The sequence below is a fragment of the Pneumocystis carinii genome, assembly GCF_001477545.1.
Source record: "Pneumocystis carinii B80 chromosome Unknown supercont1.10, whole genome shotgun sequence".
In the NCBI taxonomy this organism is placed as follows: Eukaryota; Fungi; Ascomycota; class Pneumocystomycetes; order Pneumocystales; family Pneumocystaceae; genus Pneumocystis; species Pneumocystis carinii.
In genome coordinates this window covers 261511-279247 of record NW_017264722.1, presented here as the reverse complement: position 1 = coordinate 279247, position 17737 = coordinate 261511, and the positions used below count along the sequence as shown (strand labels likewise).

Below are 17737 nucleotides of genomic sequence, written 5' to 3'. Positions count from 1 at the left end.
ATTTAATAATTTAATAAGTTTAGAAAAATTAATACGTTATCAAAATTAATATAATTTTTAAAATTAACGAAAAAAATTATAAATAAAAATGGTTTCACAATGATTAAAAACATCAAACTCCAAACTAATTTATTCAGGGAAAACGTAAAACAAAAATGAAAAGACCAAAACCTAAACCAAGACCACCTCTAGATAAAACATTTAATTGTAAAAAAATAACTAATTCATAAAATTTAATAATTATTTTAAGGTTTATTTTGTAATCATGAAAAGAGTATTGTTTGTTATATGTAAATAAAAACTTTATATTTTTTTTTCTAATATGCATATGGGGATAAAACGAATCAAATAGGTACATTAACCTGTAAAGTATGCGGACAAACACACCAAAGTATTATACATAGTATTGTACTCTATATTTATATACATTTATATTAACAATAACAGATCTTTCAGCACCAGTGGATATATACAGGTATTTATTATTCATATACATATATATAACATAAAACGTTTATTATTTTAGTGACTGGATTGATGCATGTGATGCAGTTGCAAATCAAACTAATAGAAACTTAACACAAGAGTTAAATCTTAATAACAATGACTACAGCAATTAAAATATATTAACTATGGATAAGAAAATTTAACATTATTTTTTTTATAATTATTTAAAAGTCATGATTGTATAGGAAATTACATAAACGAATAATTTCAATATTTTTTATTTTTTTTAGATAAGGAATCTAAAAGGAATATTTTAAGTATTCAAAACACATAAAATTCATGAATAATTATTATTTAATTTAATTTATATTGTAGATGTACTAATTTTAATCAAAAAAAAAAAAACATTAAAAACAAAACACTTAAAAACATGTATAAAAACGAACATTAATAAAGCATAATATATATATATATCGGTTTTTATAATATATATATATATAATTATAGGGTAAATTATTCATGCAATAAATAAATATGTATGTATATAAGAAATTATCTTGCAATTTAGATAATTCATACTCATTTATAACGATTTATTTTTATAATTTATAAATTCATTATTTTAAAAATTTTAAAATAAATTAAATTCATAATATTATCTAATAACAAGACTGTTTCTTACTTAAACTATTAAACATATAAATTCTATATAATTATTAATATTTTTTTACGTAAATTGAAACATTACTATACATTTATTTTTTTAAACATTAATCAAATTATATTTTTTTAAACCATTAAAAAAAAAAAATAAAGAAAACCTATATCATCTATATCATAAATACAAAATATTTATACTAAAATTTAATAAAACATTTACACTAGTAAATTATACTAAAAATGTATATAGAAATTATTTTTAATAATTTAAATTATCAAATCGATTTTAACATTTTTTTTAAAAATTAATATTACAAATAAGTTTTCAACAACAAAAACAATGCAAATTGACACAGAGTTTCACGAAGATGATCAATTATATATTAACAATCATTTGAATTTAAAATACGAAAAGCTTGAAAGCCAACTATCAAATAATTCTTCAACGAAAAGATACATTAATCAAGATAATAAAGACAATTTATTATTACCTCAGACTAATATGGAAAATATAAACATAATAGAAAACAACATTGAAAAAGAAACAGGAAATCATGAGTTAATGAGTTCAGCACCTATAAAAATTAATTCGCCTAAAAAGTCAAAGAAATCCATTAATTCCAAAAATAAGCACTATCTAGACACAAAAGAAATTACTTCTGAAAAAATTTCAAATAAGAAAGCAACTTTTGATACAAAGCATGCTCAATCATTATTTGAACCAAAAAAATCATCAAATAAAATTTCTACAAAATCTCCTAGAACTCCAAATAAGAATACTAACAATACATCACCATCTTCAGAAAATATATATCAACAAAACAATGCATGGAATTTTCTTAATGATTTCGATAATTCTCCTTTAAGAACACCAAAAAGTCAAAGAATTATAGATTCATTAGAGCACGACAAATTTAAATCACCATCACATATAGAAACACCTAAATCAAAGGAAATATCAATCAAAATGTTTAGCCCAATATTAACAAATGAAGATTATAAACATCCGAAAACACCTCAAAACTTATATATATATAATAATTTAGTAGATACATTTTCTGATATCCAAAATACGTATGCGAAACAAAGAAGCTTTATTGCAGAACCAGCAAACGATACAAAAAATGATATTTTTTCATCATATAATGCTAATCCAAAAAACTATTTAAATGATGAATTAAATTTAGAAGATACCGAATCTTATGCTTTAAATATAAAGAGTGTTCATGAACTTCGAGAATCAGGAATCAACAAAAAATCATTAGATGAAATTCAGTATTTAATGGATGGATTAAATAAATATAATTCATTAAAACTTAGACAATCATGGTTTTTTTAACTAAAATTTAAGTAATAATTTGACCAATTATTATAGTTACATAGAACTAGCTAAAAAAATTAATGAAACAGAATTTTCAAGAAATTTTAGATCTGGAAATTTTATTCATCAACTACTTGAAATTTCAAAAGAAGACACAGATATGGTATTTAATTACACATAAAAGAATCAATGTTGATTTAATTTAGATTATATTATATTGTACATTATTTATATTATATCTTCTTCTTCAAGATAAAAAGTCAGCATATGCTCTAGTATCAGATGATATTACGTTCGAAATCATTTTTTTAGGACTTTCATATGATGAAAATATTGAATCATATAATTCAAAAAACCATAAAACAAACAATTATATGAAAGATTCAGTATGTTATTTTATTATATATAATTATATTTTAACAGAATAATAGCTCATTGATTTAATAAAAACAGTAAAATTTAGTACAGTGCACTCCGAATATTCTAATAAGGTTATTTAGTAATTATATTTTATTATGGTAATAATTTTATAGTCATCATGTTGCATACTTTCCATAAATGCAATTAAAAGTATCGCATTTTTACCAACATGGGAAACATTAAATTATCTGGAAAAAATGGAATCATTTGGTTGTATTTCAAGTCTATATGACATTATTGATAGAATATCTAATAATGATAATGTATTGTTGCATTTGTTTTCATGTGTTAATCTAATACACAACATTAGAGCGAAGAATTTTATCTTATAGAAACTATTGTAAGATCAATTGAACAGTGTGCACTTATTACGTGTTCTAATACACATATAAAACGAATATCAACTATTATTACATTACTTACAAGTAGTTTATTTCATAATTTTAAAAAGAAATATAGTGAGTACTAATAATTCTTAAAAATTATTTCAAACAATATAGAATACGATATTTTTCAATCATGTCTTAGACTATTAATTAATCTTACTAATAATAGTTCATCTATTTGTGACGAAGTTGCTTATCCAAAATTTATACAAACTTTAACCAATATAATAATATCAAAAAAAGATTCTTTAGATATAGACCAATCTTCAGATAATACTTTATTAACTCTTGGTCTATTAATCAATATAATAGAGAAAGGATCAAAAATAAGTTATATTTCGGAGGAATATGGTATATTATAAACAAATATATACTCTACTTATTAAGAATAGATACAGGAAACACATTTATAAGTTTGGTTACTATTGACGAACTAGTAAATACATTTACTAGATGGAGAGAATATTCATATAATGTTAGTTTTTTCAACAATATTTTCTTTATTTAATTTATATTACAGACAGAAACTAATGTCGCAGCCGGATATTTAGCAATACTTTTAGCTCATTTATCTCTAAAAAATAGTGATTCTGGAAACATGTTTTTATCAAAATATATTCGAGAAAAATTACCCAATAATTCATATAATATTATTATCGAGTTCTTACATGAATTTGCACAGTTTAACATGGAGATTGAAAAAAAAGCAGCAGAAACTTTTAGAATAAAATGGTCTAGTATAGCAAGTGAAATACAAAAAATATCTGAAGTTTTGCACGAGCTCGAATCGAAATTAATTATATCTAAATGATGTATTTTTTTATTAATATTAGAAACCAGACATTACATTATATTATATATATATATATATTTGCTTATTATTTCTAATTTTAATTATTTTTTACAATCAATTTTAAATGTTAATATTTTTTTTACCATATATTTTCGAAATTATTTTTTTACAATTATCAACATTAAAAAATCTTTAAAAATGCCACCTCCTAAATCCAGAAAAATAGCGGTTATGGGATCTAGATCAGTTGGTTTGTTTTTTCCGTTCGTTTTCAACGAAATAATATTTTAGGAAAGTCATCTCTTACAGTTCAATTTGTAGAAGGGGTAATATATACTTAAAATATTTTTGAAATTATATTAATATAACAAAGCAATTCGGCACATTATTTTCTTTTGAAAAAGTTATTTTACTAATATTTCTAAGTCGAAAGTTATTATCCAACTATTGAAAATACATTCAATAAAACTATAAGATTCAGAGGTCAAGAATATGCAACAGAAATTATAGATACAGCTGGTCAAGTATGAAATAGTAAATACATTTATAATTTTTTCTTATAGGTATAGGACGAATACAGCATTCTTAATTCAAATTATTCTATTGGTATACATGGTTTTATTTTAGTTTATTCAGTTGCATCTAAGTCTTCATTTGATATGGTTAAAATTATCCGTGATAAAATACTCAATCATACAGTAACACTAAACTAAAAATAAATTAAATAGTAATTATAATACTTAGGGGACTGAACAAGTGCCAATTGTAATAGTAGGAAACAAAAGTGATCTTCATATTCAAAGGTTTTTAAACTATTTTAATAGTAATAATTCTTAGAAAAAAAGACAGGTTACTCCAGAAGATGGCAAGAGTCTTGCATTAAAATGGGGATGTTCATGGACTGAAGCATCTGCACGTCATAACGAGAACGTCGGTTAGTAAAATATTTTATTTTTTTATGTAAAACATATTTATATCATTTATAGCTAGAATTTTTGATTTTATTATATTAGAAATTGAGAAACAGATAAATCCAAGCCAATCAAGTGAAAATAAGGGATGTAAAATTTCATAATTATTTAGTTTAATGATATTTTTTTTAAATTTGCTCCTTTATTTTTTTTAACTACAAATAATTAACATTATTTATTCATAAATACTATAAAAATATTTTAATACGCATGTCTAAATTTTTAGTTTTAAAAAATTATCGAATCAAGAGTTTTTAAAAAAATATTTTTTTTTGAATATTACAATGTTTAACATATTCTACCCAGATATCAATTAAATCATTATGAAGAACTTTTAACTGTTTTCATATATATTATTTTTTTAAAATGAATCAAAATGAGTAAAATGGACACTGTGAACTATAAATTAAGAAGATTTGAGGGATGTAGCAAACCTAAAGATTATGAAAGACTTGAAAAATTAGGAGAGGGAACTTTTGGGTAACAAAAAATAATTAGAGATGATATTTTCTGAAATATTATCAAGAGAAGTTCATAAGGGTAGAAAAAAGAGTACACATGATTTAGTTGCTATGAAACGAATTTTAATGCATAACGAAAAAGAAGGAGTATGTATTTAAATATATTAATATATGTTTCTAAAAACATTTTAGTTTCCAATAACAGCATTACGAGAAATAAAAATACTAAAAATGCTTTCACATGTTAATGTTATACCTCTTATGGATATAATTGTTGACAGAGGTAAATAATTAATTTAATTTTAAATAAACAGACATACTAAATAGAAGCCAGGTGATCGTAAAGAAAGAAAACACGGTTCGATTTATATGGTTACACCATATATGGATCATGATCTATCAGGATTATTAGAAAATCCAAAGGTTAATTTTTCAGAAGCTCAAATAAAATGTTATATGAAACAACTTTTAGAAGGAATAAGCTATCTTCATCAAGTTGGTTAAAAGATATATTATTTTGTCTGCTAATTCTTAGAATAATATTATGCATAGGGATATGAAAGGTTTATAATATCATTTTAGATATCATACTAATTTTAGATAGCTGCAAATTTGCTTATTAATAATAGAGGGATACTCAAAATAGCAGATTTTGGCTTAGCAAGAACTTTCGAAGAACCTTTTCCTAATAAAGATAATTATATTATTGCACGAGAGTATACAAATTGTGTTGTTACTAGATGGTACAGACCACCTGAATTACTTTTAGGAGAAAAAAAATACACTGCCGCAATAGATATGTGGGGTGTTGGGTAGTTAAAATAAAGATAATTAGATGACTTTTATTTATAAAATTAGATGCGTATTCGGGGAAATGTACAAACAAAAACCCATTCTTCAGGGTAAATCTGATATAGATCAATTGGCAATAATTTTTGAGATTTGCGGATCACCAACAGAATCTACAATGCCAGGATGGCAAAGTTTACCAAGAAGTGAAAGCATAAAAGCTTTTCGTACGTATTTTCGTACTCTTGAAGATAAATTTTCAGAGTAATTTATATACAAATCCTAAACAATTTATCTTATTTAAATAGATATGGTCCTCGTATGGTATCTCTTTTAGGACATCTTCTTACTCTTGATCCTCATAAACGATTTTCTGCATTGGATGCCCTTAATCACAGTTATTTCCATACATCACCATTGCCTGCTGACCCATCAATGCTTGATACATACGATCCAAGTCATGAATTAGATAGGCGGAAATATAGAGAAGAAAAAGGATATGGAAATTATTTACATTCTGAATCTAAAGAAAAATCCATGGATACAAAAAATAAATGGGAAGGGAAAATCTATGAGAGAAATCCTCCATTATGGATAATGAATAACCAAAAATTAAAAAACACAAAATTTAGACTAAAAGATAATTATACAAGAGAAGACTCAGATAGTTATATGCATCATAAATCATCATTCTCATCATATTCTCACAATCAAGATAAGCAATCAAATTTTGAATAGGATACCCAAAAAAATGTAAACTTTTATCATGAAGAATCACAAAGAATATATTATGAACTATATACTCCACAATTTAACCAAGAAATATAAATAATAATGCAAAATCGAGTAATTATGAAATTCATAGTCACTGTTGGTATAAAAATAAAACTATATTTATGAACGATATTTAGACAAGAAAAATATTTTTTTTAAAATTGTATTTTTTATAACTAAAAAATAATTTTAATAATTATATATTATTCTATATACAGTTTGAAATTATTCTATCAATTTCGAATATTTTGGTTCAATATATATATATACATATATTATAGCTTTTAACATTGAATCTTAATTTTGATTTATCGTATCTAAGTATCGAAACTTTATCGAAAAAATTTAATATTACAAACTAAAATTCAAATTTATCATTATTTAACTTATACATTGATTTTGGTAACAAAAATATTAAAAATTATTTCTAATTAGTATTTTTTTATAAACCTTAGATTTTAAACAATTATTATTTGTTAAAATTCAATCAAAAAATATCATAGAAAATTTTAATAAAATATAAAAAAAATTAATAAAATAGCAAAATTCTATATATTAATAAAATTCACATATTTCTGATACATATACAATGCATCTTAGAAATTCTAATATGTTTATCTAAAATATTAAAATAAAAGTATTAATTAATAAAAATAAAAATAAAATATTATTTATTTTAAAAATTTAAATATAAAACTAAAGCCTTTTATAATCTTATCAACTAAACTTTTATCCTACTTATATATAAAATAGCTAATAAGCATAAATTCTATTAGATATTTAATTATTAAATCTATAAAATACTTTTTTTTTATAAAATATAAAAATATAATTCAAATAAAAACCTTAAATCATTAAAAGTAGTAATTATATTATAGAAAATATGAAAAAAAAAATCACATTTTTTTTAACTATACTATTTTCAATATATAATTTTTAATTAACATAAAAACTACATTTTCATAATTTTTATAAAAGTTAATATTTTTATTAAATTAAATATATATATCTAAATATTGCAAATAAGTACACACTTTTTTTATTAAAACAAAAAAGATATTAAAAATAATAAAGCTAATATATATTTTAATGATCATACATCTTAAAAACATTTCTTAATATATATAAATCAATATACATTGTGTTCTTATAAAAATAATACTAAAATATTAAATTTTATTTATTGATATTTTACTTCTAAAGAACATTTAACAATCATTAAATAAAATTCATAAAGATTTTTTTATTGTAAATTTATATTATTGTAAATTCTTAAAATTTATGCAAAATATTAAATGTAATTTTATATAAAACATTATTTTTAAAATTAAGTCAAAATCAGAAATTCATGATTATTATATCACAATAGTACAACACTACAAGAATAACCAAAATATTGATTTGAATTTTATATAAAAATTTAATTTTTTAAAATGGAAAATAACAATAAAATAGTTTAAATATTTTACTTTTTCCAACACTTTTTTCTAATACTTAATCTATTTAAAAACTTTAATTTCTACTTATTACCTATAAAATAAATGCAATCTTGATTATTAAAAGATTAAACAATTTAAAAAACTAAAAAATAGTTCTAAAAAATTATAAAATTTCAATATAAAAATCTTAAATATAAATATAATTAACTTTTTGCAAAAGACTAACAAAATTGATATAAAAACAAAACGAAAATTACATAATTTTAAGCTATTAGACGTAGATATAAGAATAATTTCAAAACTTTTATAAAAAAAACATAAACTAAGGAGCAAAATACTATCATATCCTAAAAGCTACTTTTATTTAAATTTTCTCTAGTTAACATTTTTTTAATAATTTCATATTATAGAAAAAAATAAGTATTAAAAACAATAATACTTAAATTATTATATCAAAACTATCTAAATCCGCATTTTCATTATTTATAATAAAAAAATCATTAAAAATTAATAGATTTACTAAAATTTATTTCTCATTAAAAAACATATTTACCTAAAATCTGAAAATTAGAATTTAACATGTCTATTAAAAGCTAATATTATTATTATAATTTTTCGAAAAATCACAAATCAATTTATTAATTTATAAATATATATATATAGATTACAATTTATAATTTGAAATCAGATATATTACATATATATATTTACAAAAATTAAAAATAATCATTTATAGTTTTCATCTGTATCATTTGATAGACCATATATAACCTTATCTGTTGCAAGAAGATATTCTTTTTCCCCATTGTTTAATACATTTGGATCATGATATCCCAATGGTCCTCTATCACAATCTGCACATATAAGAAACTTTATATTTCCTTCTATATCATTTGAAAAACCAAGATTTTCAAAAACAAAAGGCGAAGATACAGTCCAAAATGTAGACATTACATTCGATGATAATTTGCAAGAATTATCAAGTATCTATACTAATATTTAATCCTCAGAAATTTAAATAATATATCATACTCGATTTCTTCTATACACCAATACCCCCATACCTTTCAATAAAATAACAGATTTGCACTTAGGATATGGACAATATAAAATATCCGAATTCCTTATTCTTTCAGTAACATCTTTATTATCAAACATAACTATCTATCCTATAAAACCCATTTTTTTTAAAAAACCATATCGTTATAAATTCACTAAATTTCCGTACTTAAATATTTATTCATTATGTAATATTTCTGAACATTTTTAAGAATAACATATCTAGAAAGCTTTTTAAAAAATCTTTGAAACTTTATTATAAAGCAAATTTCAAAAAATATACTTTATTAATATATTTCTAAACATATAATAATTTTTTAACTTTAGAAAAATTAATCTAAAATTTTATATATGCATCATATTTCCATTTTAATGAATACAATAATTCTTTTTGTACTAATATAAGCCTATATTACAAAGTTTCTTATATAATACTCATAAACTAATCTTTACTCAAAGTTAAATATTTATCCTTACAATTATATAATAGAAAGCAAAAATTCATTATTACAACATGCACGCATTGGAACATAGACAATACCTTAACAATAACTATCTAACTAATTTAAATCTTAAACAAAAATTAATCTTTAGAATAAATTTCTAAATAAAAAGTTCAATTTTTAAACATACAACAAATATCATTCATTTTACTAAATCTATATTCTAAATTAGAATAATAGAAAATCCTTTAATTCATCAATTTCAAACATGTTTCTAAAGTAAACACAATGAATTCCTATTAACCTATATTTTTTTTTATCATATTTTTAGAACAATAGACTATCGTAATGAGCAAAATTTTAGATTTATATATTCATTTTTTTCTATATTACAAAATCCTTTATTTTTTCATCCATCTTAAACTTTTCAAAATCTAAAAATTATATTCAATACTCATATTTAAAAATGAGTTTTAGCTAAAAATAGAAGCTAAGCTGCAAAAATAATACAATTTCTCATGTAATGCCAAGTAAAATGTCAGCATTGACTCTTTTATCATCAAAATGCTCCCAATCTATTCCTAAGTTAAAATATACCCTAACACATTTCTGTCAAAACATTAATTCCGAATTTTTGACTAACCCTAAAAAATTACATAAATGAAGTAATTACTCCAAACATTTAAATATAATATATTTTACGAAGTCTTTGACAGAATACATAATTTTCACTTATAGCTATTCAAAATTATATTTAAATACATGAAAACAAAAAAATATATTTTATAAAAATATTTAGTAAAGATTATATAATTTCACCATTCAACAATTATATATATAGCTCTTCAAAAATCATATTTTTAAAAACAAAAAAAATAATGTTAAAACAAAAAGCAATTTTATTTCTTTATTATAAACTAAATATTCGGTAAACAATACATATTTTTTTAAATTCCTATCAGTATAAATGATGTCAATATCTCCTTTTTCGGTTAATCAAAGAATTCATAATAAACATACCATTACATTTTACATTCCTAACTTAAACCCTAACCCTATATTGATTTTACAATATCGTAAAACCAATCGGGTAATGAGTACATTCCAATGCTTTAAAAAGCCGTAACGAGCCTAACCTTTTTTTCTTTTCAACTCTCATTTACTTTTTCTTTAGAAGATATCATTTTTGCTAAGGCTATTACATTTGAATAAAATTCAAACTTAATAAAAGACACCTGATTCTTTATAGAATATATAAAACTTATAAGATATACGCAAATTAAGTTGCAAAGGAATCGTTTAGAGATATTTTTTAAACATTAATCTTTTAAAAGACACTAAATACAATTTTCTTTAAAAAATATCGATTCATTTCTTTAAGTATATCTATGGAACAGAAACTTTGCACTTAACAATTAATTGCTTTACATTTTTTTGCAAACTTTGGATCTTTTTTTTTGGTTTTTCTATAAAGCCAATTATTTGATTTCACTTTAAATTTCATTATATAAGCATTTTTCAAGATATTTATCAATTTTGGATAAATTAATTATGGCTACACATTTATCTTACATGGCATCAATTTCTATACCTGAGTCTCAGTATACTATCACGTCTCCAGCTCCTCTATATTCGGTTTCGCCATCCAAAATCTTTCGGCAAGACATTCCTCGATCATCACCATGTAAATCAAATATTTCTTTTAAATCCACATCATCTCTTCTTCCTTCACCTATGAAAAGTATCACGAATCAACATTATAAAGCACCGTCTAAAACATCTATGAAAATATCTCTTGCTTCACAATATCCGCCTCCACCGACGTTTTCTAAAGACAATTTTGAGATACATTCACCAGCATCTTTATTGGATGATAAAGAAAATATGGTTCCAAATAGCTTTTCAATACCAAATTCAAAGCTTTCCAAAGGTTCTTCTCGCCAGGATTCGCATGAATCATCGAAAAATACATCTATGCCACTACAGAATCTTGTGATTCCTGAACCACATGAAATGCCTCTAATTGAGGATGATGGTCAGAAGCCTCCTTACAGTTATGCAACACTTATAGGAATGGCTATTTTGCGTGCACCTCAACGTAGATTAACATTATCAGCTATTTATCATTGGATTTCACATACTTTTGAATATTACTGCAATAATGATTCTGGTTGGCAAAATAGTATTCGGCACAATCTCAGCCTCAATAAAGCCTTTGTTAAACAAGAACGGCCTAAAGATGAGCCTGGAAAAGGCAATTATTGGACTATTGAACCAGGATATGAATTTCAGTTTATGAGAGGACGTACTCGCAAAAATACATCGATATCTAAACGACCTACTTTAACACCTTCTATAACTATACCCCAGAATGACAAAAAGCGGTCTCTTATAGAAAATATTGTTGAATCGGATTGCGAAACTCAATCTTGTATAAAGCGCTCCAAAATAGATCATAATATGAATAACACATTACCGTCTTTGTCGTATCAGCATTGTGATACTACTCCTTCATCAATGAATGAGAAGATGGATATACTTTCTAATAAGAATGGCTGTCTTAATAAGTAAAATATTTCCTCTATTAATTATTTCTCTGCTAATAATAATATTAGCTTTTCTCAATGCCAAACAGCTCTTTCTAAACAAATACTTCTGCAAAATCATATTGAAAGTCATTCTACTGGAGCGATGTTAGATTTTATTTCACCACCTGTATCTCCTCGTCACGAATCTATACTCAATCCAACACCTTATTCTCCACTAACACCTATTCTTACTACACAGACTACTTCAGTATTGCCTAATTCTAGTCCTACAACATGTTTACGTAAACACAGAGATCATATCATTAAATTATTAGGAACATCAGAGAATAATCAAGCTTTTGCCGAGGAAGATCTTTGGGGAACAGGAAGTATCGATAATTCCCAAAATCCTAATATATCTATTTTTGAAGATGATGATATCGTATCTAAAGCATGTTTTGGTAGCCCTGATAAGCGTGAAGCTAAACGTCGAGAAATCAGAAGAAGTTTGATTTCCGGATTACATAGTAAAGAGCTTTATGCTATGGAGGGTGTTTCTGAAGTAATTGATATTTTTGGGATTGATATAGTTAGCATTGTTCGTCGGGAAATTGAGCGTATTAAGCGAGATGAGGACTCAACATCTGGAAATACAGCTCTTGAGGAATGCCTTGCATAGGATTTTTATGACTTGCTATGCTTAATAATCGTATTTTTTTTGGTTATGGACATTTTATTTTGTTAGAGTTATGATTTAGGATTCCATAGAAATATTTATACAATTCGGAACTATAGACTTTTATTGGTTAATAGATTTTTTTTTGGGCAGGTTAAAATATTAAAATAATTTGTATATATATATTTTTTTAAATGCAGCATATTGTTGCATCAGTTTGGATATATGTTTTGATCATAATTTTTAATTAAATTTTTACTATAATATCTAATTTTTGTATAAACATGGATTCTTAATATATTGCATGTCAGACCATTAAAAATGATTATGTTAAAAAACAATAAATTAATAGCACATGTTACCAACATAAAAAGAATCATTTTTATGCCTATTTGAAAATATAAACAGTCGGTATTTTTTTAAAAAATGAATTATAAATCAATCACAACTTGCACATCCTCGACACCCTAAAATCAATTAACCTATTTTTAATAATCCAATTATTTACCACAATGAACACATTCTACAATAGTAGCTTTAGGCAAATGTATCTTTGGAACTCTACATATACATGTACTATTAAAATTCATTTCTTTAGTTTGAATACATCGTAAACAACAAAGTTTCTCATATCCATTCTTTTAATAATATAAATATTCAAAATTTAAATTAACATAGAAAAACTCACTTTTTTCCATTTAGCTATTAAATTTCCGTCAGCATAACCTTGTTTTAATAACCAATCATATAATTCTTTTGATATTGCTTCACGTTTATAGTATAAATCATAAATATATCTTGATCTTTGATGATGAATTTGAAAAATGGGAGCTAAAGCACCTTGCCGACTTTTGTTTTCATGAGGTTCGTTTTCAACTAAATTCATTAAATTTAAAGACAAAAAATACATTTAAACTACTATCTTTCATCTTTTGTGCAAAATCATGTAATATAGGTTCAATATCATCAAATCCCTCAAACAAATCTAAATCAAATATAAAGTATAGTATTACTAAATATTACCTCAGGAGGCAGTTTTGCTCTTAATGTTCTTATTCGAGGCATAATAAGTATTTAAATAAAAAATAGATACAAATTTACTTTCGAAATATTGAAAAAAAATTAATAAAAACTATTTACATTTTTACTCTAAAAAAAACTAAACCAAAACGCAAACTTGCAACTAATAATTACTATATTATAATAATCGATATTCAAAAATTTAATCATCTCATTAAAATATATATACATATAATAATAATAAACAGTATTTTTCAATAGTTCAACTATTAATTTTATAATTATTACTATATAACACCGAACTGTACACTAATTTCATTTATACTATCTTCACTTATAACCTCAAAATCCCTTTTCTCTTTTATAAATTTAATAATATTTTTTATAATCATCAATTCGTTCATATTAAAAATTGAAGATTTCTTATGAAGTAAAGAAATAGAACCTAATACCTAATAATATTTAAAAAAAAAAATCAAAAATTGAAAATAACCTCTTCAAGTGCATTATTTTGTATTTCTTTTCTTTGTATAATCTCAACCAAAATCTTTTGTAACTGATTAAGTTTAATATGCTCTATTACTAAATCAACACCTGTATCTTGCAATAATAATGTCCATATGAAAAACAGAATTTTCCTTTGCAATACCGTATCTTAAAAAAATTAATAAAATAAAAAAAGAAAATAACGACTTACAATTATCATCTTTAAGATACTTTACCAGAATAGACCAACCATCAAATTTATAAAACTCTTCTAAAGCAGATAAATTATTCCGAACTTCACTTGCAATTGCATAAAACGACTTTAAACGAACATGTGGATCATCATCTGAATTAAATAAAGCCAAAACTTTTTCAAACCCTCTATTATTCAAAAACTAACACAGTTAAACATTAAAAAAATCAAGATAAACACTAACATGCTCTTGACTATCAAAATTATTTTGAACAGCAGTACCGCATACTGACGCAGCATGCATTCTAATAATAGGCTCTGGAGAAGAAAGTTGTTGAATTAACGGTTCCCACATATTCATATTTGCAAGATCTATCAAAATAAATCCAAAATAATTAAGATGAAATATAATACTTTTTGCATTGTAAATATCTTCTACTAGCTATTATATCATTTATAACATACTTATATATTAATAAAACACGTTACCATTTCGAGATTTTCAAACGCAGTTTTCCGATTTTCAAGAGACTCATTAGGATTACAGATAACACTCATCGCCTCTTTCATTAAAACAGCATCATCTTTCCCAAGAATATGATCTATTAATTCTGGATCCTTATGATTATTAGTCATAATAAATCAAAAAAAATACATACCAAATTCGAACGAAAAGTATTATGATCAGATTCATTTCTTTCAGTATGAAAACTTGTAGTAAAATCTAAAAGCTTCCCCAAACCAGACATATTAAGAATTTAGATAAATTTAATAAAATAAAATAATTATTATACGATTCGAAATGTATATATTATAAAAAACTTATACAAACCCTTTTCTAAAAATAAGAAATTCAAAAACTAACAATATTACTTAAATGGAATTCACACTAATCAAAAAATTTATACAAAATATATACATATTTTAAAATATCTTGATTTTTTTTTGAATTTTTTTTAAATAATTTACAAAACATTAAAAGAAAAATTTTAAAAAACATAATTTCATTTGACTAATATTTAATGCACATAAATAATTTTTATAATTCAAAATTTAACTATTTTTTAACATTATAATTAATGATAAATTTAGCAAGATAATCCATTCTATGTCAAAATATTTCGAAAAGATATCACCTATATTAATTTCATAATTATTGCTCTTTTAAGCACATAAAACTCCAATATCAAAACAAAATTTTATAATATAAAATTTTACAATTTCCACTATAATTTATATTAAAAGTCAGGTAACGAAACATCAATTTTTTTAGATTTATAAAAATAAGATAATTTTTTCCAAAGCTCACGCTCATCAACTGCACTTTTTTTAGCATCCAAAGCTTCCAAAAATTCATCCTCTTCCTTCATTAGCATTTCTTCAGTTTGTTCATCATCAAAATTTTCCAAAGCAACAAAAGATGAATCATCATTAGTATTAAAAGATACATTTTCCTGATCAATCAACATTGGACTTAACTCATCTATATCAAAATCAGTATTTTCATCATTACTAACCTGAGAACTATCTGATATAAAAGATGTCGCAGATGAATTATCTTCTAAATAAATATAATTATCTTCAATGCCAGAAAACTTATTACACGGATGCACCCCTTTTGCACGTCTTCGGATGATACTCAAAGGAATTTTAGAAAGTTTATGTTTTATTACATCAAAATCTAGCTTTTGACCAGTCTCATTCAATACAGTCATTTCAATTCTTCTAGGAAGATTAAGCCAGTATTCGTCAGAATTCCTACTAATTCCAAGGATATCGACAGCAACAAGTACATCCTTTGAACGTACAACATATTGAGAATGAAAGTTAGAAGATCTTTCTGCACGAAGTCTAGAAAGCGCTATAAAATGTGCCATCTGTACAAGTCGTTCAGTCAATCTACGTGCAAGTTTATACATATGCATTAAAGTTGTCCTATATAACACAACTTCTTTAGAAGAAAATTCTATATCCCTATTAAAAAACAATCTATCAAAATATTATGAATAGTCATAAAAACATTATGCCTTACTTCTCTGATAGCTCAATAAACGATTTAGGACGCAAAAAGCATATTTCAGGTGATACTTTTAATAAAGGTTCTTGAATAGAAGAAAACGGTTTATTAACATAATCCCATGCTATCTCTATCTCGTTAGTTTTTTTATTCTCCAAAAAAGACCACTCAGGCCCCCATGTTAATCTCTCTTGTCTCTCTTGAATTTTATCAGTAAATTCTTGTATTTTTTTAGCTTCTTTTTCTTCAATATTAATCCATTCATCACTCATTTCCATTGCAGCAGGAATATTCCGAAAATTAACAATTTCCTTTCCATTCCCTTTACCAAAAAGACGGAAAGCCCTCAATTCCTCATCCAAAATATTCATATAACCTATAACTTGCATAACACTTTTACTACCTATATCTCTTGCTATATCTTCTGGATTATGACGACTTCTACGAGATAAACTTTTAAAAAACCGCTCTTTTTCTAACGAAGTCCATATGTCACCATTAATTACAGATGATTCCAAGATATTCCTCATAATTCCAACATCTCTATCTTCCCCTATCTCTTTAATTGTTTGATTCAAAAGCTGCAAATATACAGGATTAATATGTTCAGAAATACAACGTGTTTTTAAACGACGTTTACGAAATACTGTCATACGAAACATAGATCTACGTCGAAACAATCCTTTTAAACGTAGAAATCCATCCATTTTCTTTTCATTACTAGTAACTTCATTTGAGATTGCTACCTTTTTCTCATTTTTACACAATTCTTTATCAAAATCATCTAATTTCTTAATCATGTCTTATTTTTTATAAAAAATAATAAGGATTATTACATTTTTTTAAAACATTTT

The 17737-nt window shown here is 23.8% G+C and overlaps 9 protein-coding genes across 9 annotated transcripts; 5 read left to right on the top strand and 4 right to left on the bottom strand.

The window, feature by feature from the left end:
- Positions 1–155: 155 nt before the first annotated feature.
- On the top strand, positions 156–620 carry T552_02368 (hypothetical protein; the record flags this gene model as incomplete). Its single annotated transcript, XM_018370913.1, has 5 exons — positions 156–207; positions 251–274; positions 353–403; positions 448–475; positions 527–620. The coding sequence occupies 5 exons, from the start codon at positions 156–158 to the stop codon at positions 618–620; spliced, it is 249 nt and encodes an 82-aa protein (XP_018225431.1).
- Positions 621–1401: 781 nt separating this feature from the next.
- T552_02367 (hypothetical protein) lies at positions 1402–4081 on the top strand. Its single transcript, XM_018370912.1, has 9 exons — positions 1402–2436; positions 2483–2591; positions 2635–2814; positions 2860–2919; positions 2962–3111; positions 3159–3306; positions 3349–3585; positions 3627–3709; positions 3755–4081. The coding sequence occupies exons 1-9, from the start codon at positions 1448–1450 to the stop codon at positions 4043–4045; spliced, it is 2247 nt and encodes a 748-aa protein (XP_018225430.1). The 5' UTR covers positions 1402–1447; the 3' UTR covers positions 4046–4081.
- Positions 4082–4225: 144 nt separating this feature from the next.
- Positions 4226–5102, top strand: T552_02366 (GTP-binding protein rhb1; the record flags this gene model as incomplete). The annotated part of the gene is made up of 6 exons (XM_018370911.1): positions 4226–4277; positions 4454–4551; positions 4597–4725; positions 4772–4830; positions 4873–4961; positions 5014–5102. 6 exons carry the CDS (start codon positions 4226–4228, stop codon positions 5100–5102), a joined length of 516 nt encoding a protein of 171 aa, XP_018225429.1.
- Positions 5103–5374: 272 nt separating this feature from the next.
- Positions 5375–6986, top strand: T552_02365 (hypothetical protein; the record flags this gene model as incomplete). The annotated part of the gene is made up of 8 exons (XM_018370910.1): positions 5375–5478; positions 5525–5606; positions 5652–5742; positions 5794–5954; positions 5995–6022; positions 6064–6271; positions 6318–6512; positions 6557–6986. The coding sequence occupies 8 exons, from the start codon at positions 5375–5377 to the stop codon at positions 6984–6986; spliced, it is 1299 nt and encodes a 432-aa protein (XP_018225428.1).
- Positions 6987–9141: 2155 nt separating this feature from the next.
- T552_02364 (hypothetical protein) lies at positions 9142–9665 on the bottom strand. The gene is made up of 2 exons (XM_018370909.1): positions 9494–9665; positions 9142–9448 (listed from the first exon to the last, which is right to left on the bottom strand). Exons 1-2 carry the CDS (start codon positions 9617–9619, stop codon positions 9188–9190), a joined length of 387 nt encoding a protein of 128 aa, XP_018225427.1. The 5' UTR covers positions 9620–9665; the 3' UTR covers positions 9142–9187.
- Positions 9666–11468: 1803 nt separating this feature from the next.
- T552_02363 (hypothetical protein) lies at positions 11469–13216 on the top strand. Its single transcript, XM_018370908.1, has 2 exons — positions 11469–12530; positions 12579–13216. Exons 1-2 carry the CDS (start codon positions 11515–11517, stop codon positions 13168–13170), a joined length of 1608 nt encoding a protein of 535 aa, XP_018225426.1. The 5' UTR covers positions 11469–11514; the 3' UTR covers positions 13171–13216.
- A 343-nt stretch (positions 13217–13559) lies between these two features.
- On the bottom strand, positions 13560–14275 carry T552_02362 (pre-mRNA-splicing factor cwf14). The gene is made up of 5 exons (XM_018370907.1): positions 14191–14275; positions 14087–14141; positions 13856–14043; positions 13676–13805; positions 13560–13634 (listed from the first exon to the last, which is right to left on the bottom strand). The coding sequence occupies exons 1-5, from the start codon at positions 14230–14232 to the stop codon at positions 13606–13608; spliced, it is 444 nt and encodes a 147-aa protein (XP_018225425.1). The 5' UTR covers positions 14233–14275; the 3' UTR covers positions 13560–13605.
- Positions 14276–14429: 154 nt separating this feature from the next.
- On the bottom strand, positions 14430–15653 carry T552_02361 (hypothetical protein). Its single transcript, XM_018370906.1, has 7 exons — positions 15526–15653; positions 15356–15484; positions 15281–15308; positions 15111–15238; positions 14885–15068; positions 14681–14841; positions 14430–14639 (listed from the first exon to the last, which is right to left on the bottom strand). Exons 1-7 carry the CDS (start codon positions 15613–15615, stop codon positions 14475–14477), a joined length of 885 nt encoding a protein of 294 aa, XP_018225424.1. The 5' UTR covers positions 15616–15653; the 3' UTR covers positions 14430–14474.
- A 405-nt stretch (positions 15654–16058) lies between these two features.
- On the bottom strand, positions 16059–17728 carry T552_02360 (hypothetical protein). The gene is made up of 2 exons (XM_018370905.1): positions 16899–17728; positions 16059–16855 (listed from the first exon to the last, which is right to left on the bottom strand). Exons 1-2 carry the CDS (start codon positions 17681–17683, stop codon positions 16105–16107), a joined length of 1536 nt encoding a protein of 511 aa, XP_018225423.1. The 5' UTR covers positions 17684–17728; the 3' UTR covers positions 16059–16104.
- Positions 17729–17737: the final 9 nt, after the last annotated feature.